Source organism: Bubalus bubalis, chromosome 11 (assembly GCF_019923935.1).
Source record: "Bubalus bubalis isolate 160015118507 breed Murrah chromosome 11, NDDB_SH_1, whole genome shotgun sequence".
NCBI lineage: Eukaryota > Metazoa > Chordata > Mammalia > Artiodactyla > Bovidae > Bubalus > Bubalus bubalis.
Window position 1 is genome coordinate 83968039 of NC_059167.1, and position 26033 is coordinate 83994071.

General features: G+C 37.8%; 1 protein-coding gene across 11 annotated transcripts in view; it reads left to right on the forward strand.

Moving 5' to 3' along the window:
- MYO9A (myosin IXA) overlaps nt 1–26033 on the forward strand; it is a 254505-nt gene that overhangs the window by 38675 nt on the left and 189797 nt on the right. For all 11 annotated transcript variants that reach the window (XM_006056922.4, XM_006056915.4, XM_006056918.4 and 8 more), the window contains exon 2: nt 25035–25945. In XM_006056922.4, coding sequence (XP_006056984.2) covers nt 25106–25945 — 840 coding nt within the window. In that variant the 5' untranslated portion in view covers nt 25035–25105. The remainder of the gene's footprint in view (nt 1–25034; nt 25946–26033) is intronic.

Sequence of the window (26033 nt, forward strand, 5' to 3'; positions counted from 1 at the left end):
TTTGGTATTCCATCAACCTGGTCATTGTAGTGGTTGAGTAAGGTACACTTTCTGATTTATGCTAGTTACAGGAGCCACTTAAATGACTTGAAAGTTTCTGAGAGAAATGTTGCAAGTTATTAATCTAGAGTATGTCTGTGGTCTTTAGAGGTAAATGCTAATGTAATGGAAGGTCACAGTTGACAAGTGGTTAGCAGTGGATATCTTTAACTTCTGGTGGTTTCTTGTATATCTACAAGGTCTTAAATATTCATATTATTAGAGGATGATACTATAAAATATGTTATATAAAAAATAAGGTGCCTGCTTTAGGTACATAGTGGAATACTCAGTAATAATACTTGTGAAAGCTTATATATTGTTATTATGTGGCAGATATTGTTTTATATTGTTTTCATATATTAACTTTTATGTATCTGTCACTAACCCTATGAGGATTTGACATACATTCCCATACTAAACCAACTGGAATCACGAATCAAACACAGAAATGGTCACAAATGATTTCCATGGTTTCAGATCCATAGGTCATTTTCTCTGTCTTAATCTGACTTCATTTGCTGCTTCTTGAAATATTTCTTTTTCAGTGACCCTTCATTTGTCTGGTGGTTTTCCTCTACTTAGATGCGTCATCTGGAGTAGGCTGTTTATCCTCTGTTCTTCAGTTCCCTCATTTGACAGTGGAGATAATAGTGCTTACCTCCACAAAGCTGTTCTGAGATGTAATGACTCAGATGGATAGTTTGACACATAATAAGTATCCTAAGGGTTAACCATTATTACTGTTATTACTCTACTGTCACTGCTGTGTGTTTTTAAGTCATTAGCTGCTCTATTTTTGACTCTCATTTTTTCTCTGCTGGACCACTAAACATCCGTGACCGAAAGGCTTGGTCATAGTTCTTTCTCTCTATCTGCAGCCAGTGTGTGCGAGTTCATTTAGTCTGATTGTTTCAGATGCCATCCAGATGGCATATCAGATGAATACCAGATCTCTAGTTCTTTTCTCATTCCTTTTACAGACATCTATATCCAGTTGCTTACTTGATATTTCACTTCCCTATCCTCTAGGTGTTTTATTTTAGTATTATTTAAAAATATTTATTTATTTGGCTGTGCTGGTTCTTAGTTGAGGCATGTGGAATCTAGTTCCCTGACCAGGGATCGAACCTGGGCCCCTGCTTTGGGAGCTTGGACTCAGCCACTGGACCAGAAAAGTGATTAGGATTAGAGAAGTCCTAATGTTCTAAGTATTTTAGATTTAATATGGCCAAAGACGATCTAAGCTGTATTTTCCCCTTCCTCCCCAACAACAACAAAAACAACACCAACAAAAAAATACAAACAAACCTCTTCTCCTTTTTCTTCATTTTGGTAGATAGAAACACTGTTTACTTGGTTGTTTTCAGTTAGGTAAACCAGTGTGTTGTGTTTGTTCTCCCATCTCATCCTTCAGTGAGTCCAGAGTACATACCTGGTCTCTCCACGTCTTTCTATCTCCATTGTTACTACTTCTACCATCAACCATTATTATTTTTTTACGCATGTTTGTGGAATTTAGAAAGATGGTAACGATGACCCTATATGTGAGACAGCAAAAGAGACACAGATATAAAGAATAGACTTTCAGACTCTGTGGGAGAAGGTGAGGGTGGGAGGATTTGAGAGAATAGTGTTGAAACATACATATTACCGTATGTGAAATAGATCACCAGTCCAAGTTCGATGTATGAAACAGGACACTCAAAGCCGGTGCACTGGGACACCCTGAGGAATGGGATGGGGAGGGAGGTGGGGGGGCGGTTCAGGATAGGGGACACATGTACACTTATGGCTGATTCATGTCAATGTATGGCAGAAACCACTACAATATTGTAAAGTAATTAACCATTATCTTTTGTATGGACTACAGTGACAACCTCCTAACTGGGCTCCCTGCTTCTGGCCCCTTCCTCCCTGTCTCCTCTAATGCATTTTATTTCAAGCAAGTGGAATAGTCTTTTAAAAACATAAATCAGGTTGTATCATTTCCTGTATATAAAGACAAAAGAGAATGATGTAGTACCTTAGACTTTCTGTTCCATTAAAATCCCAGACTGCAAGGTACTACACAGTCCACTCCCTTTTTATGTCTGACCTTATTGCTCATCATTTTGCTCTTTGAATATTGTGCTTCAGCCACACTAAGCTCTTTTGTGTTCCTCAACTGTGCCAAGTTTGTTTCTGATTTTGCACTATTTCTTTTTGCTTGGGGTATTTCTCCCATGTTATTAGCATAGTTGATTCCTTCATTGTCCTGTAGGCTTCTTAGCACTTGCAGAATCTCCTTGAGTGCTACTTTAGATAACTAAAATAGCACACCCAAGCCTCTAGTATAATGATAGACAAACTACTGCCCACAGGCCAAATCCGGCAGGTGGCCTGTTTTTGTATTGTCTGAAAGCTAAAAATGGTTTTTACAATTTTGAACCTTTTTAAAAGAGTAAAAGGAAACCCACAAAAAACCTAAATATGTGACAGTGGCTATATGTGATCTACAGAGCATAAAATACTTACTATCTGTTCCTTCACAGAAAAAGAATTTATAGCTATAAAAAATTACTATGTTCCTTGGTAATTTTTTTGTTCTTAGCATGCTTAATTGTTGAGTTTTGGAACATTGGTTATGTTGTCTAGAATGAAGGAATGGAGCAACAGTAATTAATAAAAGGAACATTAGAATCATTGTTAAAAGGATAGGAAAGCAGGACAGATAAAAAGTGTAGTAGGAACAAAGTCCAAAGAGATTAGGTCTTCTTTCAAAGTGGACAAGAAGAGAGAGAGTATTCAAAGTATCTTCTGCTTCTGAAAGCTCCTCAGAATATGGAGAACTCAAACCTGAATTTAGAAATATACATGTAAACTATTCAAGTGCTTGAGAGTGTGCACATCTGAAAGGCCACAAAGTGCCTGGAAGATGCATTCCATAGATGAGGTAGAGTTGAAAGATTCCCAGGCCAAAATAAATGCTGAATTCTGACTGCACAAGCTTAAGCATATGGAAAGTAATGCTGAGTTTTAGTATTTTGATGTGCATTTTATAGTAACTGAGTATATCTTGTCAACAAGATCTCCAAAATGTGCAGGCTTATATGGGCCTTCTAAGTGGATCAACATATAGATCAGTTTCTGTAGTATCTATTTCTTGTTGAAAGTCAGAGGGAGAGGTGCTTAAATGAAGGATATCTTGAAAAAAGGGAGAATAAAAATTTATGAATATCTAAATTAAGAAATAGAAGACTGCCTTTGTTTTGCTTATTCCCATATTTACTATGGGAATTTACTACACGGCGGCTGTGACAGACTGTGCAGAAGCAGGGCAGAGAGTAGCTCCCCCATACCCAAGGTCAGGGGCGGTGGCCGAGAGGAACAAAGCCACGTCCAAGGAGCGGTGGCTGCACGGGTGCAGAAAGGCTGAGAGGAGCTATTCCAGGTTCAGGGTCAGGAGGGGTGACCTTGTCCAAGGTAAGGAAGGAGCAGCGGCTGCGCTTTGCTGGAACAGCCGTGAAGAGATACCCCACGTCCAAGGTAAGAGAAACCCAAGGAAGATGGTAGGTGCTGTGAGAGGGCATCAGAGGCCAGACACACTGAAACCATAATCACAGAAAACTAGCCAATCTGATCACATGGACCACAGCCTTGTCTAGCTCAATGAAACTAAGCCAGGCCGTGTGGGGCCACCCAAGATGGACAGGTCATGGTGGAGAATATGGTCCACTGGAGAAAGGAATCGTGATCCAGCCTATGCCCCAACCAGTAACGCTGAAGAAGCTGAAGTCAAACAGTTCTATGAGGCCCTACAAGACCTTTTAGAACTAACAAACACCCAAAAAAGATGTCCTTTTCATTATAGGGGACTGGAATGCAAAAGTAGGTGGTCAAGAAACATCTGGAGTAACGGGCAAATTTGGCCTTGGAGTACAGAATGAAGCAGGGCAAAGGCTAAAAGAGTTTTGCCAAGAGAACGCACTGGTCATAGCAAACACCCTCTTCCAGCAACACATGAGAAGACTCTACACATGGACATCACCAGATGGTCAACACTGAAATCAGATTGATTATATTCTTTGCAGCCAAAGATGGAGAAGCTCTATACAGTCAGCAAAAACAAGACCAGGAGCTCACTGTGGCTCAGATCATGAGCTCCTTATTGCCAAATTCAGACTTAAATTGAAGAAAGTAGGGAAAACCACTAGACCATTTCGGTATGACCTAAATAAAATCCCTTATGATTATACAGTGGAAGTGAGAAATAGATTTAAGGGACTAGATCTGATAGAGTGCCTGTTGAACTATGAATGGAGGTTCGTGACATTGTACAGGAGACAGGGATCAAGACCAACCCCATGGAAAAGAAATGCAAAAAAGCAAAATAGCTGTCTGGGGAGGCTTTACAAATAGCTGTGAAAAGAAGAGAAGCAAAAAGCAAAGGAGAAAAGGAAAGATATAAGCATCTGAATGCAGAGTTCCAAAGAATAGCAAGGAGAGATACAAAAGCTTTCCTCAGTGATCAATGCAAAGAAATAGAGGAAAACAACAGAATGGGAAAGACTAGAGATCTTTTCAAGAAAATTAGACATACCAAGGGAACATTTCATGCAAAGATGGGCTCGATAAAGGACAGAAATGATGTGGACCTAACATAAGCAGAAGATATTAAGAAGAGGTGGCAAGAATACACAGAAGAACTGTACAAAAAAGATCTTCACGACCCAGATAATCACGATGGTGTGATCACTCATCTAGAGCCAGACATCCTGGAATGTGAAGTCAAGTGGGCCTTAGAAAGCATCATGATGAACAAAGCTAGTGGAGGTGATGAAATTCCAGTGGAGCTGTTTCAAATCCTGAAAGATGATGCTGTGAAAGTGCTGCACTCAATATGCCAGCAAATTTGGAAAACTCAGCAGTGGCCACAGGACTGGAATAGGTCAGTTTTCATTCCAATCCCAAAGAAAGGCAGTGCCAAGGAATGCTCAAACTACCACACAATTGCACTCATCACATACGCTAGTAAAGTAATGCTCAAAATTCTCCAAGCCAGGCTTCAGCAATACATGAACTGTGAACTTCCAGATATTCAAGCTGGATTTAGAAAAGGCAGAGGAACCAGAGATCAAATTCCCAACATCTGCTGGATCATGGAAAAAGCAAGAGAGTTCCAGAAAAACATCTATTTCTGCTTTATTGACTATGCCAAAGCCTTTGACTGTGTGGATCACAATAAACTGTGGAAAATTTTGAAAGAGATGGGAATACCAGACCACCTGACCTGCCTCTTGAGAAACCTGTATGCAGGTCAGGAAGCAACAGTTAGAACTGGACATGGAACAACAGACTGGTTCCAAATCGGAAAAGGAGTACGTCAAGGCTATATATTGTCACCCTGCTTACTTAACTTATATGCAGAGTACATCTTGAGAGACACTGGACTGGAAGAAGCACAAGCTGGAATCAAGATTGTCGGGAGAAATATCAATAACCTCAGATATGCAGATGACACCACCCTTATGGCAGAAAGTGAAGAGGAACTCAAAAGCCTCTTGATGAAAGTGAAAGTGGAGAGTGAAGAAGTTGGCTTAAAGCTCAACATTCAGAAAACGAAGATCATTGCATCTGGTCCTATCACTTCATGGGAAATAGATGGGGAAACAGTGGAAACAGTGTCACAGACTTTATTTTTTTGGGCTCCAAAATCATTGCAGATGGTGATTGCAGCCATTAAATTAAAAGACGCCTACTCCTTGGAAGGAAAGTTATGACCAACCTAGACAGCATATTCAAAAGCAGAGACATTACTTTGCCAATGAAGGTCCGTCTAGTCAAGGCTGTGTTTTTCCTGTGGTCATGTATGAATGTGACAGTTGGACTGTGAAGAAAGCTGAGCACCAAAGAATTGATGCTTTTGAACTGTGGTGTTGGAGAAGACTCTTGAGAGTCCCTTGGACTGCAAGGAGATCCAACCAGTCCATCCTAAAGGAGATCAGTCCTGGGTGTTCATTGGAAGGACTGATGCTGAAATTCCAGTACTTTGGCCACCTGATGTGAAGAGTTGACTCATTGGAAAAGACTCTGATGCTGGGAGGGATTGGGGGCAGGAGGAGAAGGGGACGACAGAGGATGAGATGGCTGGATGGCATCACTGACTCGATGGACGTGAGTTTTGGTGAACTCTGGTAGTTGGTGATGGATAGGGAGGCCTGGCGTGCTGTGATTCATGGGGTTGCAAAGAGTTGGACACGACTGAGCAACTGAAACTGAATTGAACTGATGACTGGCAAAGTATCATAATAGTTAACCTGAATTCTAGGGCTAGACCCCTGAGGTCTGAATCTTGGCTCTGCCATTTAGTAGCCTGTGCAGCCATGAAATTAAAAGACGCTTGCTCCTTGGAAGAAAAGCCATGACAAACCTAGACAGTGTATTAAAAAGCAGAGACGTTACTTTACCAACAAAGGTCGGTAAAGTCAAAGCTATGGTTTCCTGTAGTCATGTATGGATGTGAGAGTTGGACCATAAAGAGCTGAGCACTGAAGGATTGATCCTTTTGAACTGTGATGGTGAAGAAGACTCTTAAAAGTCCCTTGGACTGCAAAGAGATCAAACCAGTCAATTCTAAAGGAAATCAGTCCTGAATATTCTTTGAAATGACTGATGCTGAAGGTCCAGTACTTTAGCCACCTGATGTGATGAGCCAACTCATTAGAAAAGACCGTAATGCTGGGAAGGATAGAGGGCCTGTGGAGAAGGGGATGACAGAGGATGAGATGGTTGGATGGCATCACCCACTCAATGGATGTGAGCTATGGGAAATGGTGAAGGACAGTGAAGCCTGGTGTGCTGCAGTCCATGGGGTTGCAAAAAATTAGGTACGATTGAGTAACTGAACAACAACAAAACCTTAGACAAGTGGCAACCTCTATGTGCTTCAATTTCTTGATTTGTAAAACGGATAATGAGGGCATACATTTAATTAGGATCGTTATGAGGATTACATGATTTAAGCACATAGTAAATGCTTAAATAGTGTTTATTGGTATTATTATTAATTATCATGTTTCTTATTTGTGCTAAGTTTAGCAAATTGACTGAGAAATTTGAATCTGGATTCTTACTCCAAATCATTCTTGTACTGGTTATATTATCTTGGGAACATTGCATAACCTTTCTGGAATTGGTTTTTCATCTGTAAATGAGGATAATAGCATACATTTCTTATGAAATAAGGCAATACATACAAAACACACAGCACAGTGTGTAACTATATTTTCAGTGAAGAGATATTTTTCTTGAAGCTGTGAAGGAAGGAAATGTTACAGAATTCTACTTTAGAGCAGTGAAGTACTGCTGAGATATATGCTACATTCCTGAGTTCTTGAAGTGAAGTTGCTCCATCGTGTCCAACTCTTTGTAACCCCATGGACTATAGCCTACCATGCTCCTCCGTCTATGGAATTTTCCAGGCAAGAGTACTGGAGTGGGTTGCCATTTCCTTCTCCAGGGGATCTTCCCGTCCCAGGGATTGAACCTGGGTCTTGCACATTGCAGGCAGATACTTTACCAGCTGAGCCACCAGGGAGTCCTGAGCTCTTAGGATTCACTAAATGTATGTTCACTTAATGTTTTTATTTAGAGAATGGGAACCTGGGGAGAAAGCTGTTTACAATTTTTTTTTCCATGCGGACCATGGAAAGATGATATAATAGTCTTGTAGATGAGTTTCATTGACCAGTAGAAGAAAACATGAGCATAAATGACCTAGAAAAAGTCACTTACAATAATCTTTTCTATGTGTGAATTGGATTTTTATGGTTTCACTAGGAATTCTAAAGAATTGTAGTATTCTTTTTTTATTCTGTCAAACTATGCACTGTTTTGTAACTATGAGTAAATTTGAGGGAGTTTCTACAGAGTAGAAAGTTTCCTGAGTAAAATATATACTTTTTTCCCAACCTTAATAAAAGATTTTTGTTGAAATTAATAAACATTTAGAAATTTCTGAAATTTTAAAAATTAAAGCCAAGAAGCTTCATAAGTACTCCATCCATATTATGCTTGTATATTAAGAAAAAGTGTAACTATAGAAAGAATGGAAATTTATCTTGTAGAAGGAGAGGTTTTAAGTTAAGAATCATATTTTGATTATAGTCTAGTCTTCATGTGGTATCCCTGTAAAATGGCAAAAAGTCCATTTATTTTGAAACTCTTGGAATACAGTTGACCCTTGAACAACATGGGGCTTGGGGGGTGCTGACTTGTGTCTTAGGATATAGTTCACACTCTATATCTGTGGTTCCTTCATATCTGTGGTTCCACTTCTGTGGATTCAACCAACTGTGGGTCATATAGTACTGTGGTATTCACTGTTGAAAAAAAAAATCTGCGTGTAAGTGGATCTGCACTGTTCAAACCCATGTTGTTGAGCATCAACTGTAGTGTAATGCTTAATAAATCTTTGGTAACCACAAAAGACCCCCCCAATTGCTGAAAACAATCTTGAGAAAAAAAAAAAGAACAAATCTGGAGGTACGCTTCCAGACTTCAGACTATATTACAAAGCTACAGTAATGAAAGCAGCATGGTACTGGTATGAAAACAGACATATAGATCAATGGGACAGCACAGAGAGTGCAGAAATAAACCTACTCACTTATGGCCAATTAATCTACCACAAAGGAGACTAGAATATACAATGGAGAAAAGACAAGTCTCTTCAATAAGTGGTGTTGGAAAGTCAGGGCAGCTACATATAAAAGAATGAAATTAGAACATTTGCTTATACCATATATAAAAATGAACTCAAAATGGTTTAAAGATTATAAGTCCAGAAAGCATAAAATTCCTAGAAGAGAACATAAGCAGAACACTCTTTGACATGAATCATAGCAGTATTGTTTTGGATTGTTGCCTAGGGCAAAAAGAAACAAAAGCCAAAACAGATAAATGAGACCTAATTAAACTTAAAAGCTTTTGCATAGCAAAGGAAACCATTGATAAAATGAAAAGACAACCTACTGAATGGGACAGAATGTTTGTAAATGATATGACTGATCAGGGGTTAATAACCAAAATATATAAACAGCAATACAACTCATACCAAAAAACCAACTGGGTTAAAAAATGTGCAGAAGACATGGATAGACATTTTTCCAAAGGGGATATGCAGATGGCCAAGAGGCATGTGATATTCAACATTGCTAATCATTATAGAAATGCACATCAAAACTACAGTTAGATACATATAACTGATTCACTTTGCTGTATAGCAGAAACTAACTAACATTGTACAGCCATAGACTCAAAAATTAATTTAAAAAATCACAATGAGATACCAACTCCTGTCTGTCAAAATGACTGTCTTCAAAACGTCTATAAATAAAAAAATGTTGGCAAGGATGTGGAGAAAAGGGGACCCTAGTGCACTGTGGTGGGATTGTAAATTGGTGTAGCCACTATGAAAAACAGTATGAAGGATCCTCAAAAAACTAAAAACTACCATATGGTCCAGCAATTCCACTCCTGGGTATATATCCAAAGAAAATGAAAACAAATGGAATATTACTCATGATGCAATATTACTTAGCCATAAAAAGAATGAAATCTTATCATTAGCAACAGTGTGGATGGACATAGAGGGTGTTATGCTTAGTGAAAAAAGTCAGAGAAAGACACTTTTACGATATCACTTTAATGTGGGATATAAAAAATAAATTGATGTATATAACAAAATAAACAGGCTGACAGAACAAACGTGATTACCATTGGGTAGGTGGGAGAAGACGGGTATGAGATTTAGAGATACAAATGACTATTACATAAAATAAGCAACAAGGATTTATTATACAGCACAGGGAAATATAGCCATTATTTTATTTTTCTGGGCTCCAAAATCACTACAGATGGTGACTGCAGCCATGAACTTAAAAGATGCTTACTCCTTGGAAGGAAAGTTATGACCAACCTAGATAGCATATTCAAAAGCAGAGACATTACTTTGCCAGCAAAGGTTCGTCTAGTCAAGGCTATGGTTTTTCCTGTGGTCATGTATGGATGTGAGAGTTGGACTGTGAAGAAGACTGAGCGCCGAAGAATTGATGCTTTTGAACTGTGGTGTTGGAGAAGACTCTTGCGAGTCCCTTGGACTGCAAGGAGATCCAACCAGTCCATTCTGAAGGAGATCAGCCCTGGGATTTCTTTGGAAGGAATGATGCTAGAGGTGAAACTCCAGTACTTTGGCCACCTCATGCGAAGAGTTGACTCATTGGAAAAGCCTCTGATGCTGGGAGGGATTGGGGGCAGGAGGAGAAGGGGACGACAGAGGATGAGATGGCTGGATGGCATCACTGACTCGATGAACGTGAGTCTGGGTGAACTCCGGGAGTTGGTGATGGACAGGGAGGCCTGGTGTGCTGCGATTCATGGGGTCGCAAAGAGTCGGATACGACTGAGCGACTGATCTGATCTGATGTAGTAACTTAAATGAAGTATATTTAATCTATAAAACTACTGAATCACTATGTTATATACCCAACACTAATATAATATTTTAAATCAACTATGCTTCAATAAAATAAATCTTTGGAATAATATTTAATTTAAATGCTGATTTTTGTACTTCGTCAAGGTGTTTAAAGATTGTGGTAAGTGTAGTTTTGAAACATTCTTATCAGTAACAGTTTAATATCAGACTGATATTTATCACATCAAATATCATTTTAACTTCAGATAACTAATCTCATTAGTTATTCTAAAATTTTTCCTCATTTTTGTTGAGGTGTAACATATAGTAAGTGTGGTGTTCACAGGTTAAAATACTCAGTGTTCACAGTTTAAAAATTATATGTATATAGCTGCTTACGTATTATCTACATCAAGATATAGAATGTTTATAAAACACCATAAGGCTTTTTTTTGTGCCTTGCCTCCAAAACTTCTCCCCTAAAGGGAATCATACTTCTGAAGTTTATAACCATAGACTGACTTTCTCTATTTGTGAACTTTATATACATGGGATAATTTAGAGTGTATCATTTTGTATCTGGCTTTTTTTCGCCACTCAGTATTATCTGTGAGTTCATGTTATATCAGTAATTTGTTCTTTTTTTAATGCTGTCCTGTATTCCATTTATTACTTTTACTGTTGATGAACATTTTGATTGTTTTCATTTTGGGACTTTTTTATGAATGAAGTGACAATGAACATTCTTGTACAAATCTTTTCGTGAACATATTTGGCATATCCCATTGTGATTTTGATTTGCATATCTCTGATGACTAATGATATCGTGTTAGTCAACTATGACTCGCTAATAAACAATCTGAAAATTGCCAGTGGTGTACAACAATAAGTATTTGTTGGTCATGATTTTTTGGGTCAGATGGGTCAGCTTTATTCTGAGTATCCTATCTTCCTTCCTACTGGGATCAGTAGGCTAGCTGATGCATGTTCTCATGGTAGTTGCACAAAGTGCTAGATGGCTTACCTAGCTTACCACACACATTTCAAGACCTTGTTTGCATCATGTCTGCTGACTTCTCTAAATTGTCATGTATTTTAGCCTAAATTTGAGGGAAGGGGAGGTGTGCTTCTTCAATGGACACTGAAGTATTTTTGAACGATAATCTAATCTACCACAGATGTTGAATTCTTTTTCTTATCTTTCTTGGCCATTTGGATATTTTCTTACCCACACACCTTGCATGGGTAAGAAGTGCAGAATCCTAACCACTGGACTGCCAAGGAAGTCCCCTGGATATATTCTTAAGAGCTACTGTTCTATATATATTGTTGCTGGCCATGTTTACTGTATCTGCAATATTGATTACCTCCTTAGGAAAGCATGTTGATTGCTTGCTCATTTAAAAATTTTTTTTTATTTTAAATTTTTTAGGAATTAATTTATTTTAACTGGAGGATGATTACTTTACAGTATTGTGATTTTTTTTTTTAACCATACATAACATTTAAAGCCACATACTGTCAAATTGTTGAAAGTAGCTCTTAAAGAAGTCAAATACAGTGGTGTATACACAGAAAACAGATGAGAAAGTATGAAAAAGTTGCAGTGAAGTTTTAATAACAACCTTAGGCAATAAAAATGATTGGTAAAATATTTGAGTTAATGTTGATATGAATTTGTTTATTCTTTTAACAAACACAGTTTTGAGCTGTGGATACTGATGATGAAAAAGGCAAGTCTTTTCCTTTTAATGGGGAAGTCAGACAATAAACAAAAATGTGAGTAAATAATATAATTCCAAATAGTGCATCAAGTCCTCTGATTAAAAATAAATCTGGGCAAAAAAAAAAAGAAAAATCAGGGCAAGGACAATAGAGTGGAGAAAGAGGGTTATTTTAAATAGGACTGTAAAAAAACCCTGTCTGAGGAGTTGGCGTTTGAGCAGAGACCTCAGTGATATGAAAGAAGGTTCAGGTAGAGAGAGCAGGAAACAAACAGAGGTCCTGAAGCAGATATAAGCTTAAAAACAGAAAAAAGACCAGTGAGGCTATACTGGATTGGAGTGAGGGAAAGATGGTTAGGGCATATAGTAAGGAGTTTCAATTTTATTTAGTTGTGTTAAGGTGAGCCATTCAAGGTTTTCAATAGGAGAGTGTCAAGGTCTCATTTACCTTTAAAAAGGGTGACTGCAAGTTCTGTTGTATATAAACAGGCTGTAACGGAGCAATGATAGAAGAAGGATATCACACTGTAAGTAACTCAGCTGCTGCTGCTGCTGCTAAGTCGTTTCAGTCGTGTCCGACTCTGTGCCACCCCATAGACGGCAGCCCATGAGGCTCCCCCGTCCTTGGGATTCTCCAGGCAAGAACACTGGAGTGGGTTGCCTGATGACAGAATAGTAGTGGGCTTTGAAGTAAGTGATACAGATAGAAATGGTGAAGACTGGTTAGATTCAGGATATATTTTAAAGGCAGACCAATGTAATTATTGATGGATTGAATCTAAGGAGTTTCCTTATAGAATTCCTTAGAAGGGAGGGATTGGAAAAATGTAACTATAAAGCATTAGGGTAAATTGCCTACTATAACTGAAAAACCTCCAAATATCAGTGGCTCTACTCAATAAAATTTTATTTACTTCACAATCCAATAAAAGTGGATTGGGTTGGGGTGATGGTGGGTAGTCTTCTCCTCGTGGTCACGGGGGACTCAGGGTCCTTCATCTATTGGCTCTGTGTCCCTTAGGATCTTAGAGCTTTTCTCTGGATCCTCTGGAGAAGGCAATAGCAACCCACTCCAGTACTGTTGCCTGGAAAATCCCATGGATGGAGGAGCCTGGTAGGCTGCAGTCCATGGGGTCGCTAAGAGTCGGACGTGACTGAGCGTCTTCACTTTCACTTTTTACTTTCATGCATTGGAGAAGGAAATGGCAACCCACTCCAGTGTTCTTGCCTGGAGAATTCCAGGGACGGGGAAGCCTCGTGGGCTGCCATCTATGGGGTAGCACAGAATCGGACACGACTGAAGTGACTTAGCAGCAGCAGCAGCTGGATCCTCTTCATTTTTCCAGCAAATACGGAAAGGCAGATCCTTTTCTTTAGGGACTTTTAATGGCTCAGCCTGCCCACATGTCACTGGTGTGGGACATAATCGCAGTGTAACTAACTGCAGAAAAGGTTGGGGAATAAAGTCTAACTTTGCGCCCAGAAGAGGAAGAATTGTTGTTCAGTCACTCAGTCATGTCCAACCCCATAGACTGCAGCACTTCAGGCTTCCCTGTACATCACCATCTCTTGAAGTTTGCTGAAACTCCTGTCCATTGAGTCAGTGATCCCATCCATCCACCTCATCCTCTGTTGTCTGGTTCTCCTCATGCCTTCGATCTTTTCCAGCATCAAGGCCTTTTCCAATGAGTTGGCTCTTTACGTCAGGTTGCCACAGTATTGGAACTTCAGCATCAATCCTTCCAATGCATATTCAGTACTGATTTCCTTTAGGATTGACTGGTTTGATCTCCTTGCAGTCCAAGGGACTCTCAAGTGTCTTCTCTAACACCACAGTTCAAAAGCATTAATTCTTCAGCACTCAGCCTTATGGTCCAACTCACATCCATATATGACTACTGGAAAATCCATAGCTTTGACTACACAGTCCTTTGTTGGCAAAGTAATGTCTCTGATTTTTAATATGTTGTCTAGGTTTGTCATAGCTTTTCTTCCAAGGAGCAAGCTTCTTTTAATTTCATGGCTGCAGTCACCATCTGCAGTGATTCTGGAGCCCAAGAAAATAAAGCCTGTCACTGTTTGCGTTGTTTCCCCATTTGTTTGCCATGAAGTGATGGGACCAGATGCCATAATCTTTGTTTCTTTAATGTTGGGTTTTAAGCCAGGTTTTTCATTCTCCTCTTTTGCCTTCATCAAGAGGCTCTTTAGTTCCTATTTGTTTTCTGCCATAAGGGTGAAAGCAATCTGCATATCTGAATTTATTGATATTTCTCCTGGCAATCTTGATTCCAGCTCGTGTTTCATCCATCTGATTTTACGTGATGTACTCTGCATATAAGTTAGCAAGATGACAGTATAGAGCCTTGACGTACCCCTTTCCAAATTTTGACCCAGTCCATTGTTCCATGTCTGGTTGTTTCTACAGTTTTCTCAGGAGGCAGGTAATACTAGTGGACTGGTATTCCCATCTCTTTAAGAATTTTCCACAGTTTGTTGTGATCCACACAATCAAGAGCTTTAGCATAGTCAGTTAATCAGAAGTAGATGTTTTTCAGGAATTCTCTTGCTTTTTCTATGGTCCAGTGGATGTTGGCAATTTGATCTCTGGTTCCTCTGCCTTTTCTAAATCCAGCTTGAACACCTGGAAGTTCAGGTTCATGTACTGTTGAAGCCTGGCTTGGAGAATTTTGAGCATTACCTCACTAGCGTGTGAGATGAATGCAATTGTGCAGTAATTTGAACATTCTTTGGCATTGCCTTTCTTTGGGATTGGAATGAAAACTGACCTTTTCCAGTACTGTGGCCATTGCTGAATTTTGCAATTTTGCTGGCATATTGAGTGCAGCACTTTCACAGTGTCATCTTTTAGGACTTCAAATACCTCAGCTAGAATTCCATCACATCCACTAACTTTATTTGTAGTGATGCTTCCTAAGGCCCACTTGACTTCATACTCCAGGATGTCTGGCTCTACGTGAGTGATCACACCATCATGGTTATCTGGGTCCTTAAGATCTTTTCTGTGTAGTTCTTCTCTGTATTCCTGCCACCTCTTACTAGTATCTTCTGCGTCTGTTAGGTCCATACCATTTCTGTCCTTTATTGTGCCTATCTTTGCATGAAATGTTTGCCTGGTATCCCTAATTTTCTTGAAGAGATTTCTAGTCTTTCTGTTCTGTTGTTTTCCTGTATTTCTTTGCATTGATCACTGAGGAAGGCTTTCTTATCTCTCCTTCCTATTCTTTGGAATTCTGCATTCAGATGTGTATATCTTTCCTTTTCTCCTTTGACTTTCACTTCTCTTCTCAGCTATTTGTAAGGCCTCTTCAGACAACCATTCTGCCTTTTTGCATTTCTTTTCTTGGGGATGGTTTTGATCACCACCTCCTGTCCAGTGTTATAACAGCATAGGCTCACTTCATGTCTCTGAGTCACATTTTTGTAATTCTCTCAACATTTCAAACTTTGTCATTATTATTATATTTATTATGATTATCAGTGATCTTTGATGTTGCTACTGTAATTGTTCTGAGGTGCCACAAACCACACCCATATAAGACAATGAATTTAATCAGTACATGTTGTATGTGTTCTGGCTGCTCCAGGGATTGGACAGTCCCCTATCTCTTTCCCTCTTCTCAGCCCTCCCTATTCCCTTAGATATGAAGTACTGAAATCATGCCAATTAATAGTTCTACAGTAGCTGCTCAGCATTCAAGTGAAAGAGTTGCATGTCTCTCACTTTAAATCAAGAGTTAGAAATGATTCAGCTTGGCAAGCATGGCATGTCAAAAGCTGAGACAGGTTGAAAACTAAGCCTCTTGTGTCAGTTAGTTTGATGCCATTGCAAAGGAAAACTTCTTGAAGGAAATTAAAAGTGGTACTACAGTAAACAATGTATAAAAGAAAGTAAAATAACCTTATTGCTGACATGGAGAACATTTTAGTGGTATGGACAGAAGATCAAACCAGTTACAATATTCCTTTATTTCAAAGACCAATTCAGAGCAAGGAAGGCCCCAACTCTCTTCAATTTTATATAGGCTGAAAGAGGTGAGGAAGCCAGAAGAAAAGTTTGAAGCTAGCAGAGATTGGTTCATGAGGCTTAAGGAAAGAATCTGTCTCCATAACACATAAGTGCAAGGTGAAGCAGCAAGTGCTGATGTTGAATTTGCACCAAGTTATTCAGAAAATCTAAGATAATTAAGGAAGATTGCTTAAACAACAGATTTTCAATGTAGATGAAACAACCTTCTACTGGAAGAAGATGCCGTCTAGAACTTTAATAGCTAGAGAGGAGAAGTCAGTGGTTGTTTGCAAAGGTCAGGATGTCTCTTGTTAGGGGTTAATGCAGCTTGTGACTTGAATCCTAGTGCTTATTTATTCAAAAATCGTAGGGTCCCTAAGAGTTATGGTAGATCTACTCTGCTTATGGTCTGAAATGGAACAAACCAAGCCTGGATGCTGGTGTATTTATTTACAAGATGGTTTACTGACTATTTTAAGCCCACTGTTGAGACCTACTGCTCAGAAAAAAAAGATTCCTTTCAGAATGTTACTGCTCATTGACAACACACCTGGTTATCCAAGAGCTCTGATAGGTATGTATGATGTTATTGTTTTTATGCTCCCTACCAAACATCCTTTCTGAAGGCCATGGATCAAGGTGTAATTGTTACTTTCAGGTCGTCTTATTTAAGAAAAACTTTTCATAAGCCTATAGTTGTCATAGAGAGTGATTCTTCTGATGGTTCTAGGAAAAGTCATTTGAAAAGCTTCTGGAAAGCACTCACCATTTTAGATGCCATTGAGAACATTTGTGATTCATGAGAAGATATCAAAATTCACAGGAGTTTGGAAGAAGCAGATTACAACCCTCCTGGCTAACTTTGAGGAATTCAGTATTTCAGTAGAAGAAGTGAATGCAGATGTGATGGAAATAGCAAGAGAATTAGAATTGGAATCCGAAAATGCGACTGAGTTGCTGCAATTTCATGTTAAAACCTGTAGATGAGTAGGTGCTTCTTATGGATGAGCAAAGAAAGTGGTTTCCTGAGGTGGAATCTACTCCTTGTGAAGATGCTGTGAAGATTACTGAAATGACAATACAGGATTTAGATTATTACATAAAAGTAGTTGATAAAGCAGCAGCAGGGTTTGAGTGCATTGACTACCAATTTTGAAAGAAGTTCTGCGGGTAAAATGCTATCAAACAGCATTGCGTGCTACAGAGAAATCATTTATGAAAGGAAGAGAGTTGATGCAGCAAACTTCATTGTTGTCTTATTTTAAGAAGTTGCCGTTGTCACCCCAGCCTTCAGTCACTGCCACCCTGATGATCAGCAGCAATCTGCATTTAGGGAAGAGCCTCCACCAGCAAAAAGATTACAACTCACTGAAAGCTTTTCAGTTAGCTTTTTTTTTTTAAGCAATAAAGTGTTTTTTAATTGAGGTATATACATTTTTTAGACATAATGCTATTGCACACTTAATAGACTGTATAGTGTAAATGTAACTTTTATATATAATGGGAAAGCAAAAAATCTTTGTGACTTCCTTTATTGTAATATTTCCTTTATTTTGGTGGTCTGAAACCAAAAACTGTAATATCTCCAAGGTATGTCTGCATGTGATTATACATTAGTATGGTAATGAGTATATTTATTTATAGAACATTTCAATTTTAAGTACTAAGAAATGAAAAAACCTGAATACTAGCTCTTGAATACCACTTTTCCAGAGTCATTTTTCTAACATAACTTCAAAATGTTTAATAACTCTCTCCCCATGAAATGTATAGCAAGCAGTACACAAGTCAGTAATGTTTTCTCAAAGGATCCTACCTTGATAGTAGAATGTTCTTTCAAAATGTACTGATGAGTCTTTTGCTTTGAAGCTGTAGCAAAGCTAGGTTTTCATTTTTAAGTTGTACATTTTCCTGATTCTGTCCTTTGAGTTCTCTTGTTACTGAGTAATAAGTTATGATCTTGCTTGCTAAACTGCATAAACAGATCCCTGTGATAAAGTACATATAAAGAGAAAGGCCAGTTCTTTTTTCTTGTTGAAAAATAACTTGGGAGAACTTGATAAAAAGTAAAAGCAACAATGCGTATTTTTTTTTGCAAATTAAGTTTTATTAGCATATAGCTGCAAAACACTTCATTAAAAATATTTAGTTATTCCTTTTGATCTTTTTTTTTGTAACCAAACTTCTCATTTAAAGGAAACTGTATTCCTGAACTCTGTTTCCTTCACCATAGTTTTTCCTCTGTAATTAGTCTCTTCTAACTCCGTCCAGTGAAGAACATCATAAGCTTGCCTATTCTGAACCACACCCTACTGACCACAGCAACCGTCTCACCACATTGTTTTTCTCTGTTAGTGTATACTTTTGAAGTAACTGCTTTGGGATAGGGCATAAAAAATATTAAATAATTTTCTTTATGAAAAATATAGCAATGTCTAATTGGTATTAAGTGCCAGGAATTCTTAATATGTATAGTTTTATTTTCACAGTTTGTTGTTTATCCCGACATCATTATTAATCCTTTCTCTGCTGATTTGAAATATCAATCGTAAATTATATATATATATATTGCTCTTTTAGCCTTAATCTCTGTTTTACAAGATAATAGTTTTATTTCCTATCTCATAGAATTTCTGTTCAATTAGAATGAAGTAATGCATGTCAAATTTATTTTTGGTGAAAACTATAAAAGGAAAATTTGAAGATTTTTTTCAAAAGCGAATATTTTGGTCCATCATATATATGTATACCTTTATATACAATTTTATATTTTATATGTTTTTACTTGACATTGTATTGTTCATCCCTTGCCACGTTTCTGCATGGTTGGTATTACAAGTATCCTTCACCATCCATATCTGTTTAATTCTTCAGTTTTGATAGTGAATTTGGATGTCTCAGTGGTACTGCCTTATTTGAATTTATTTGATTACCCAAGTGGATAGCAAATAGTACGATAGTGAAGGAAATATCCAAAAATATATTCAAATATATTTGGCTCCTGAATTTAGATTGTGAGATTTTTTTGGATATGAGAAATTTGTATAATAAAGGATACCTATATTATCAAAGGATATTGTACTGAACCTATTGTAGTGGGTTCTTTTGGTCACAGAGAGCAGAAACCCAACTCGAAGTGGCTCAGGGAATAAAAAGGAATTGACTGGCACACTTAAAAAGGCAATTCAGTGGTTGAGTTTATCAGAGACACAGCTAGATTCAGTGGCTCAGTGTTGTAAGGCCTTGCTGTGTGTTGAGTTAGTTCCTTTCTTTAACTGCAGAGAGGCTTCTTCTATGCATTCAGAGAAGATGGCTGCCAACAGCTCTAGATTTATATCTTAGGTTAGCAGTCCTAGTAGGAAAAATAAATACTTCTTTCCTAATAGTTACAGCAAATTTTCAATAGATTGTCCCAGTAAGCCACTGTCGCTAAGGAGAATGAAATAAACTGGTTGGCCAGGCCTGTGTCTCGGCTAACTGGAGGGTGAGGTCAGTCCATTCAAACTGTGTCAAATGGCAAGGGAGGAGGTCTTCTGAGGAAAATCATAGAACTTTCACCAGAAGAAGCTACAGAGTACTTACTGATAAACCAATAGATGTCCACACACCTATGCTGTGGTGTGTCATACGATAACTCATTTCTTCCATCACCCTTTCTTTAGTTGAAATACTACAAGGTTTTTTTCTTTTAGTACCAAATTTGGCTTTTAGTTGCTGTTGATCTACCAAAGGTTAAAATTGGGCTCTAACAGCCTGTCTAGTGATGAAGATCAGCTAATATGCACTCTTAACACATGTTAACCTGAAAAGCTATTTCATAACCCACCTTTTTACTCTTGTTTTTAAATTCTTCCAGAAAAAGTGTAATTTTTTTCTTTCCATAAGAGTTACCTGTCTGCCTTTGACTTAAATCTTATTTAGTCTTGTTTACCAAAGAACCTTGGCTTATTAGACCTTCTTTTTTTTTTAAGTTTTTGGTGTCTGCTTCTCTGTTTGATTCTATTTATAATCATAAAGGTGTGTTCTCAAGCCCTCTAACTAATAAACATTTCACTCATATGTCTTCTCCTTTCTCCTATAGCAGATATGAGAACACCTGCTAGTCTACTTACTTGCCAGTCTGTCACTTCCTGTTTAACTTATTATAGTTTTTTTCTGTTTTCTGCTTTTCAGGGTCACCATTGATATCCAGGGACTTTTGTCTCAGGTGTAAACCTAGTATTACAGTATGTAAAAGCTAAAATGGGCTTAAGAGATATTTAACTCAACTTTCTTTTTCCATTTTGCTTGAAGTTATTTTGATTATACCAACTTTGTTTTGGCTAGAATTTACATGTATAGCTTCTTTTTTTTTTTTTTTTTTTTTTTAAACTTTAGGTTCTGTATCCTCATATTATACACTTGTGTGTATTGAAATCAGCACATAGGTAGACTTTAAAAATCTGCTCTGAAAATCTTTTGTTTTCATTAGTGCATTCACACTTAATAATTTAGTTACTTATATTTAGTTTGCTTTCTGTTTGTTCTATCTGTTCTAAATGCTTCTGTTGCCCTCTTTTGAATAGATTATTTTTTATCATCCCATATTTTCATTCTATTAGTTGTGAAGTTATGTTTTTATCCTTATTTTTTTAATTGTTATCCTAGAATAGGGGTCGGCATCTTTTTCTTTTAAGGGACACATAATAAACATTTTCAGTTTTATGGACTATATTGGTCTCTGTCATAATTGTTCAGTTCTGCCAGTACAGTACAAAAGCATCCATAGGTAATAGGTAACAGTGTAAATTGTAGAGGACTAGATGTAATCAACCAGACAAATGAGCACTGGTTTGAGATCAAAAATTGGGAGAATATTTTTGTCTTTAAAGTGAGATAGTGGAAGAGGAACTGTAAGAGTGATTCATAAAAAAAAAAAAAAAAGAACCTATCAGGAAGATTATAAGAAAAATATTTGTAATGTGAGGGCTGTTTTTAGAATGAGAGGATGGCCACCTTAGTCAAATGCTGCAGTGTGGTGTGTTAAGATGAGGTTTGAGAAAAAACCTTTGGATTTGACAGCTTTGTGGTCATTGGTGACATCTTTCAAAAACATTGGCAGTAGCTTGCTATGTGGAAAGAGTGGTAAGGGAGTGGAAAGTGGAAATATAGACCATCGATTCCCAAATGCTATTCTCTGGACCAGCAACAAAAGAATCGCTTTGTTTTCCCAACCTCAGAACCATTTTGAGGCTTAGAAATGTATATTTTTAAAATGTTTCCCAGATGATTCTGATAAACACTCATGGCTTGCTGTCAAGATGTATTTATGAGTGATTTTTAAAAAAACATTCTGGGGGGGAGTGTGCTGCACAGCTTGCGGGATCTTAGTTCTCCATCCAGGTATTGAACCTGGGCCCCCTGCAGTGAAAGCATGGGGTCTTAACCTCTGGACCACCAGCAAATTTACGAGTGACATTTTGAGAGAACCCCTTTTTTTCTAACACAAAGAAGTGACTGTGTAACAAAAAGAGATAACTGAATTGACATAAATGGGGCTCAAAATAAGGCAAACATTTCTATCTTGGAAAGAGAATGGAACACCGAGCAGTGAGTAGGGCTTATGGCTGGGAGCTTTCAGGGAATGCAGCTGAGGTTTTGGCCTTTTTGAGATAATGCAGAAATGTCACTGGAATTGGACTAATCGTTGGTAACCACGAGTCCAGGGTAGGTGGGGCTCCTCTATTGAAAACAGTATTTCTGAGTTTGGTTCTGGGGCTGCCATACTATTCACCTTTATAGGTGAGTTATGCAGTATCCTCGGAGAAGGCAATGGCACCCACTCCAGTATTCTTGCCTGGAAAATCCCATGGACGGAGGAGCCTGGTAGGCTACAGTCCATGAGGTCACTAAGAGTCGGACACGACTGAGCAACTTGACTTTCACTTTTCACTTTCATGCATTGGAGAAGGAAATGGCAACCCACTACAGTATTCTTGCCTGGAGAATCCCAGGGACGGGGGAGCCTGGTGGGCTGCAGTCTGTGGGGTCGCACAGGGTCGGACACGACTGATGGGGCTTAGCAGCAGCAGCATGCAGTATCCTGGAATAGTACAGGGAACAGCCTGTGTGACCATAAGGAGTAGCTTTGCTGCTTTCTGTTGCCAGAGGCCATAGTTTATATGAGGCTTTATTCTAGGAATTCAGGAGAACACAAACATAGCTTTCCAACTAAAAACCTCCTGGCTTAAAACATACCTGTGCTGTTACTGTAGGTCAGATCTCCTTGTTTGAATAGACCAACTGTAAGAAAAATATTTATGAGATAACTGGGAAAATTAAATGTCAGTCGTATTAAAAATATTAATTTAAAGGTTAATAGTATTGTAATAGTATTAATAGTATTGTGGTGGTGTTAAAAAAAGCAGTAAAATTGGGTTCTTAGTAAATGTTGTAATGAAAAACAAGTCGTCCATCAAAAAGTGTACCTATAAAGCTAAATTCTCAAACTAATTAAGTCATCTAATGCTGAGAAAAGTAAGAAAATCAACAATCATAAGAGCAGTTCACTCTGATCACATTAAAATATTATTCTGAAAAATATCCAGTTATGTATGATGTTTAAGGAGGTAAGTAAACAAGTATTATCTCTTAAAACAATTGCGAAATTTAAATTGAAAAAAGATTGGATGAATATGAAAATAAGATAATCCTTAGCAGTAAAACAATGTGATTACAAAAAACAACAACATGGTGTTTATGAATGGGAAGTCAGTAGGATGTCAGTTTTTTCCAATATTGATCTATAAAATCCATCAAAATGCCGAAAAGTTTTTTCATTGTAGTTGATAAACTGATATTTAAAATTTTTATGGTGGTACATAGTTAAACTAACATTAAAGAGGAACAAATTGAGGTGATATGCCCTCCAGATATAAAGCTATACTAATTAAGATAGGCTTACTGTTGGTAAATAGACTAGTGAGAAAGATTACAGAGCCCAGAACAGATTGATACTTATATGGAATTAGCCACATGGCAGAGGTAGCATTATGAGTCAGTGAGGAAAGATTAGAATCTTCATTGTGGTGCTGGTTCAGTGGCTAATCTGAATTTGATTTGAAAATAATTATGAGCCCTGTCTTACAACATACATGAAAATAAGTTATGTATGCATTAAAGACTTAAATAAGAAAAGCAAAATTTTGGTCTTTTAGGAGAAAATATAGGATAATAACTTTATATCCTTAGGATAAAGGAAGATTTAGAAAAACTATACCAGGAGATAATAGTATATAGGTTTTAGAGCCAGACTGCCTGCTTCAAATCTCAACTTTATCACATTTGGTCAAGTTATGTAAAATTTATGTGTTTTCTCTTTTGTAAAAATGATGATAAAAACAACCCTCAGGGATGACTTGGGAGTTTTAAATTAAATAATTCATGTGCAATGCTTTGAAAAATGACTAGTACAAATAAACACATAATAAAAGTTAACTGCAATTGCTAATGTTGCTTATTAAAAAAGAAATAGTAACCTGTAAAGGGTTGATAAATTTATCAAAAATATAACTTCTGTACAACAAAAGGCAACATGAACAAAATAGAAGGATAAGCTACTGAATGGTAGCAGATATTTGTCACTCATTCAACTAAAAATTGAATATATGGGATATATAAAAAACTCATTCAAATTAATAATGAGAAAACAAATCAAAAAGGGGAAATTGAATAAACAATCATAGCCCCAGTGGCAAATGATAGGATGTGTTACTACCCCTTCTCAGTGGTCATCAGGGAAATACAATTTGAAGTACGAAACATCTTTTTACATTTCTTACATTGGCAGAAACTCCAGTCTGACAGTACTGACTTTTGGTAAGGAGGCAGAGAAACACAAGCTCTTCCTAGGTGACTGCAGTAGTCAGTTGATACAACTACTACGGAGAGCATTTTGTTAGTATCTAGTATAGTTGGAGAAGGCAGTGGCACCCCACTCCAGTACTCTTGCCTGGAAAATACCATGGACGGAGGAGCCTGGTAGGCTGCAGTCCATGGGGTCGCAAAGAGTCAGACACGACTGAGGGACTTCACTTTCTCTTTTCACTTTCATGCATTGGAGAAGGAAATGGCAACCCACTCCAGTGTTCTTGCCTGGAGAATCCCAGGGACGGGGCAGCCTGGTGGGCTGCCGTCTATGGGGTCACACAGAGTCGGACACGACTGAGGTGACTTAGCAGCAGCAGCAGTATAGTTGAAGGATTCTCTTGTTGTTTTCTTGGTTATAACTCCATCTAGTTTAATTTCTGTTTATCTGATCTCATCTTTTTACTGTTTTTACTTTCACGAATTTTTGCTTTGTTGGTAACACTCTTTCTTGGTTTTGCTTTATCCATAAGAGCTTTTGGATATATGATGATTAGATTTATGTGATTGTTTTGTCCATCTTAATTCAGTGTTCAGTGAGGCTCTTTTTCATATGTAAAGAAAGAAGTTGATTCTGATCCCAGGTACCTACTCAGAAACATTTGAGATAGTAGAGGACAAATTAATTATTATTTTTACTTTTTGGGTTTTGAATTACTAATATAACAAAACATTGAAAAAATTTTGGCTGCTTTAGAAAGCATCCAGGTTTGGACAATATATGAAATATTGGGATCTCAGTTAGACTGTTTTCAAGAACTGTTCCTATTCTAAGAGAAGAGTTGGGATTTTTTGTTCTAAAAGATATAATCAACATAATTGTTAAGCCTCTTTTTTGTGTAATATGACTTCTTAGTGTTTCACATCTTTTATGTTGCAGTTTTTTTGCCATGAAAATGATTTGTGCAGTCCTGAACACATACCATCCATGCTGATGGGACAGGATCCAATATGAATATAAATGATGGAGGAAGACGACGCTTTGAGGATAATGAGCATACATTACGTATATATCCTGGGACAATTTCAGAAGAGACGATCTACTGTCCAATTCCTGCCAGAAAAAACTCCACGGCTGCTGAGGTGATTGACTCACTTATAAACAAGCTTCATCTTGACAAAACAAAATGTTACGTTCTAGCAGAGGTAAAAGAATTTGGTGGAGAAGAATGGATACTCAATCCAACAGACTGCCCAGTTCAGCGAATGATGTTATGGCCCCGCATGGCTCTGGAAAATCGCCTGAGTGGAGAGGACTACCGTTTTCTTCTGAGAGAAAAAAACCTCGATGGATCAATTCATTATGGTAGTCTTCAGTCATGGCTACGGGTAACAGAAGAACGTCGCAGGATGATGGAACGGGGTTTCCTTCCACAGCCTCAGCAGAAGGACTTTGACGATTTATGTAGCTTACCTGATTTGAATGAGAAAACTCTCTTAGAAAACCTACGAAATCGCTTTAAGCATGAAAAAATTTATACCTATGTTGGCAGTATTCTAATAGCTATTAACCCATTCAAGTTTCTTCCTATTTATAACCCCAAGTATGTCAAAATGTATGATAACCATCAATTGGGAAAACTTGAGCCTCACATTTATGCTGTGGCTGATGTAGCTTATCATGCCATGCTTCAGCGCAAAAAGAATCAGTGCATCGTTATTTCAGGAGAGAGCGGTTCTGGAAAGACTCAAAGCACGAACTTTCTTATTCATCACCTCACTGCCCTCAGTCAGAAAGGATTTGCCAGTGGAGTGGAACAAATTATTCTTGGCGCTGGACCAGTACTTGAGGTAAGTGTATAGAAATAATTTTTCTTACTCTTAAACATATCTTAAAAAAAATTAAAATTTGTTAGATGTGAGAAAATGGAATAAACTA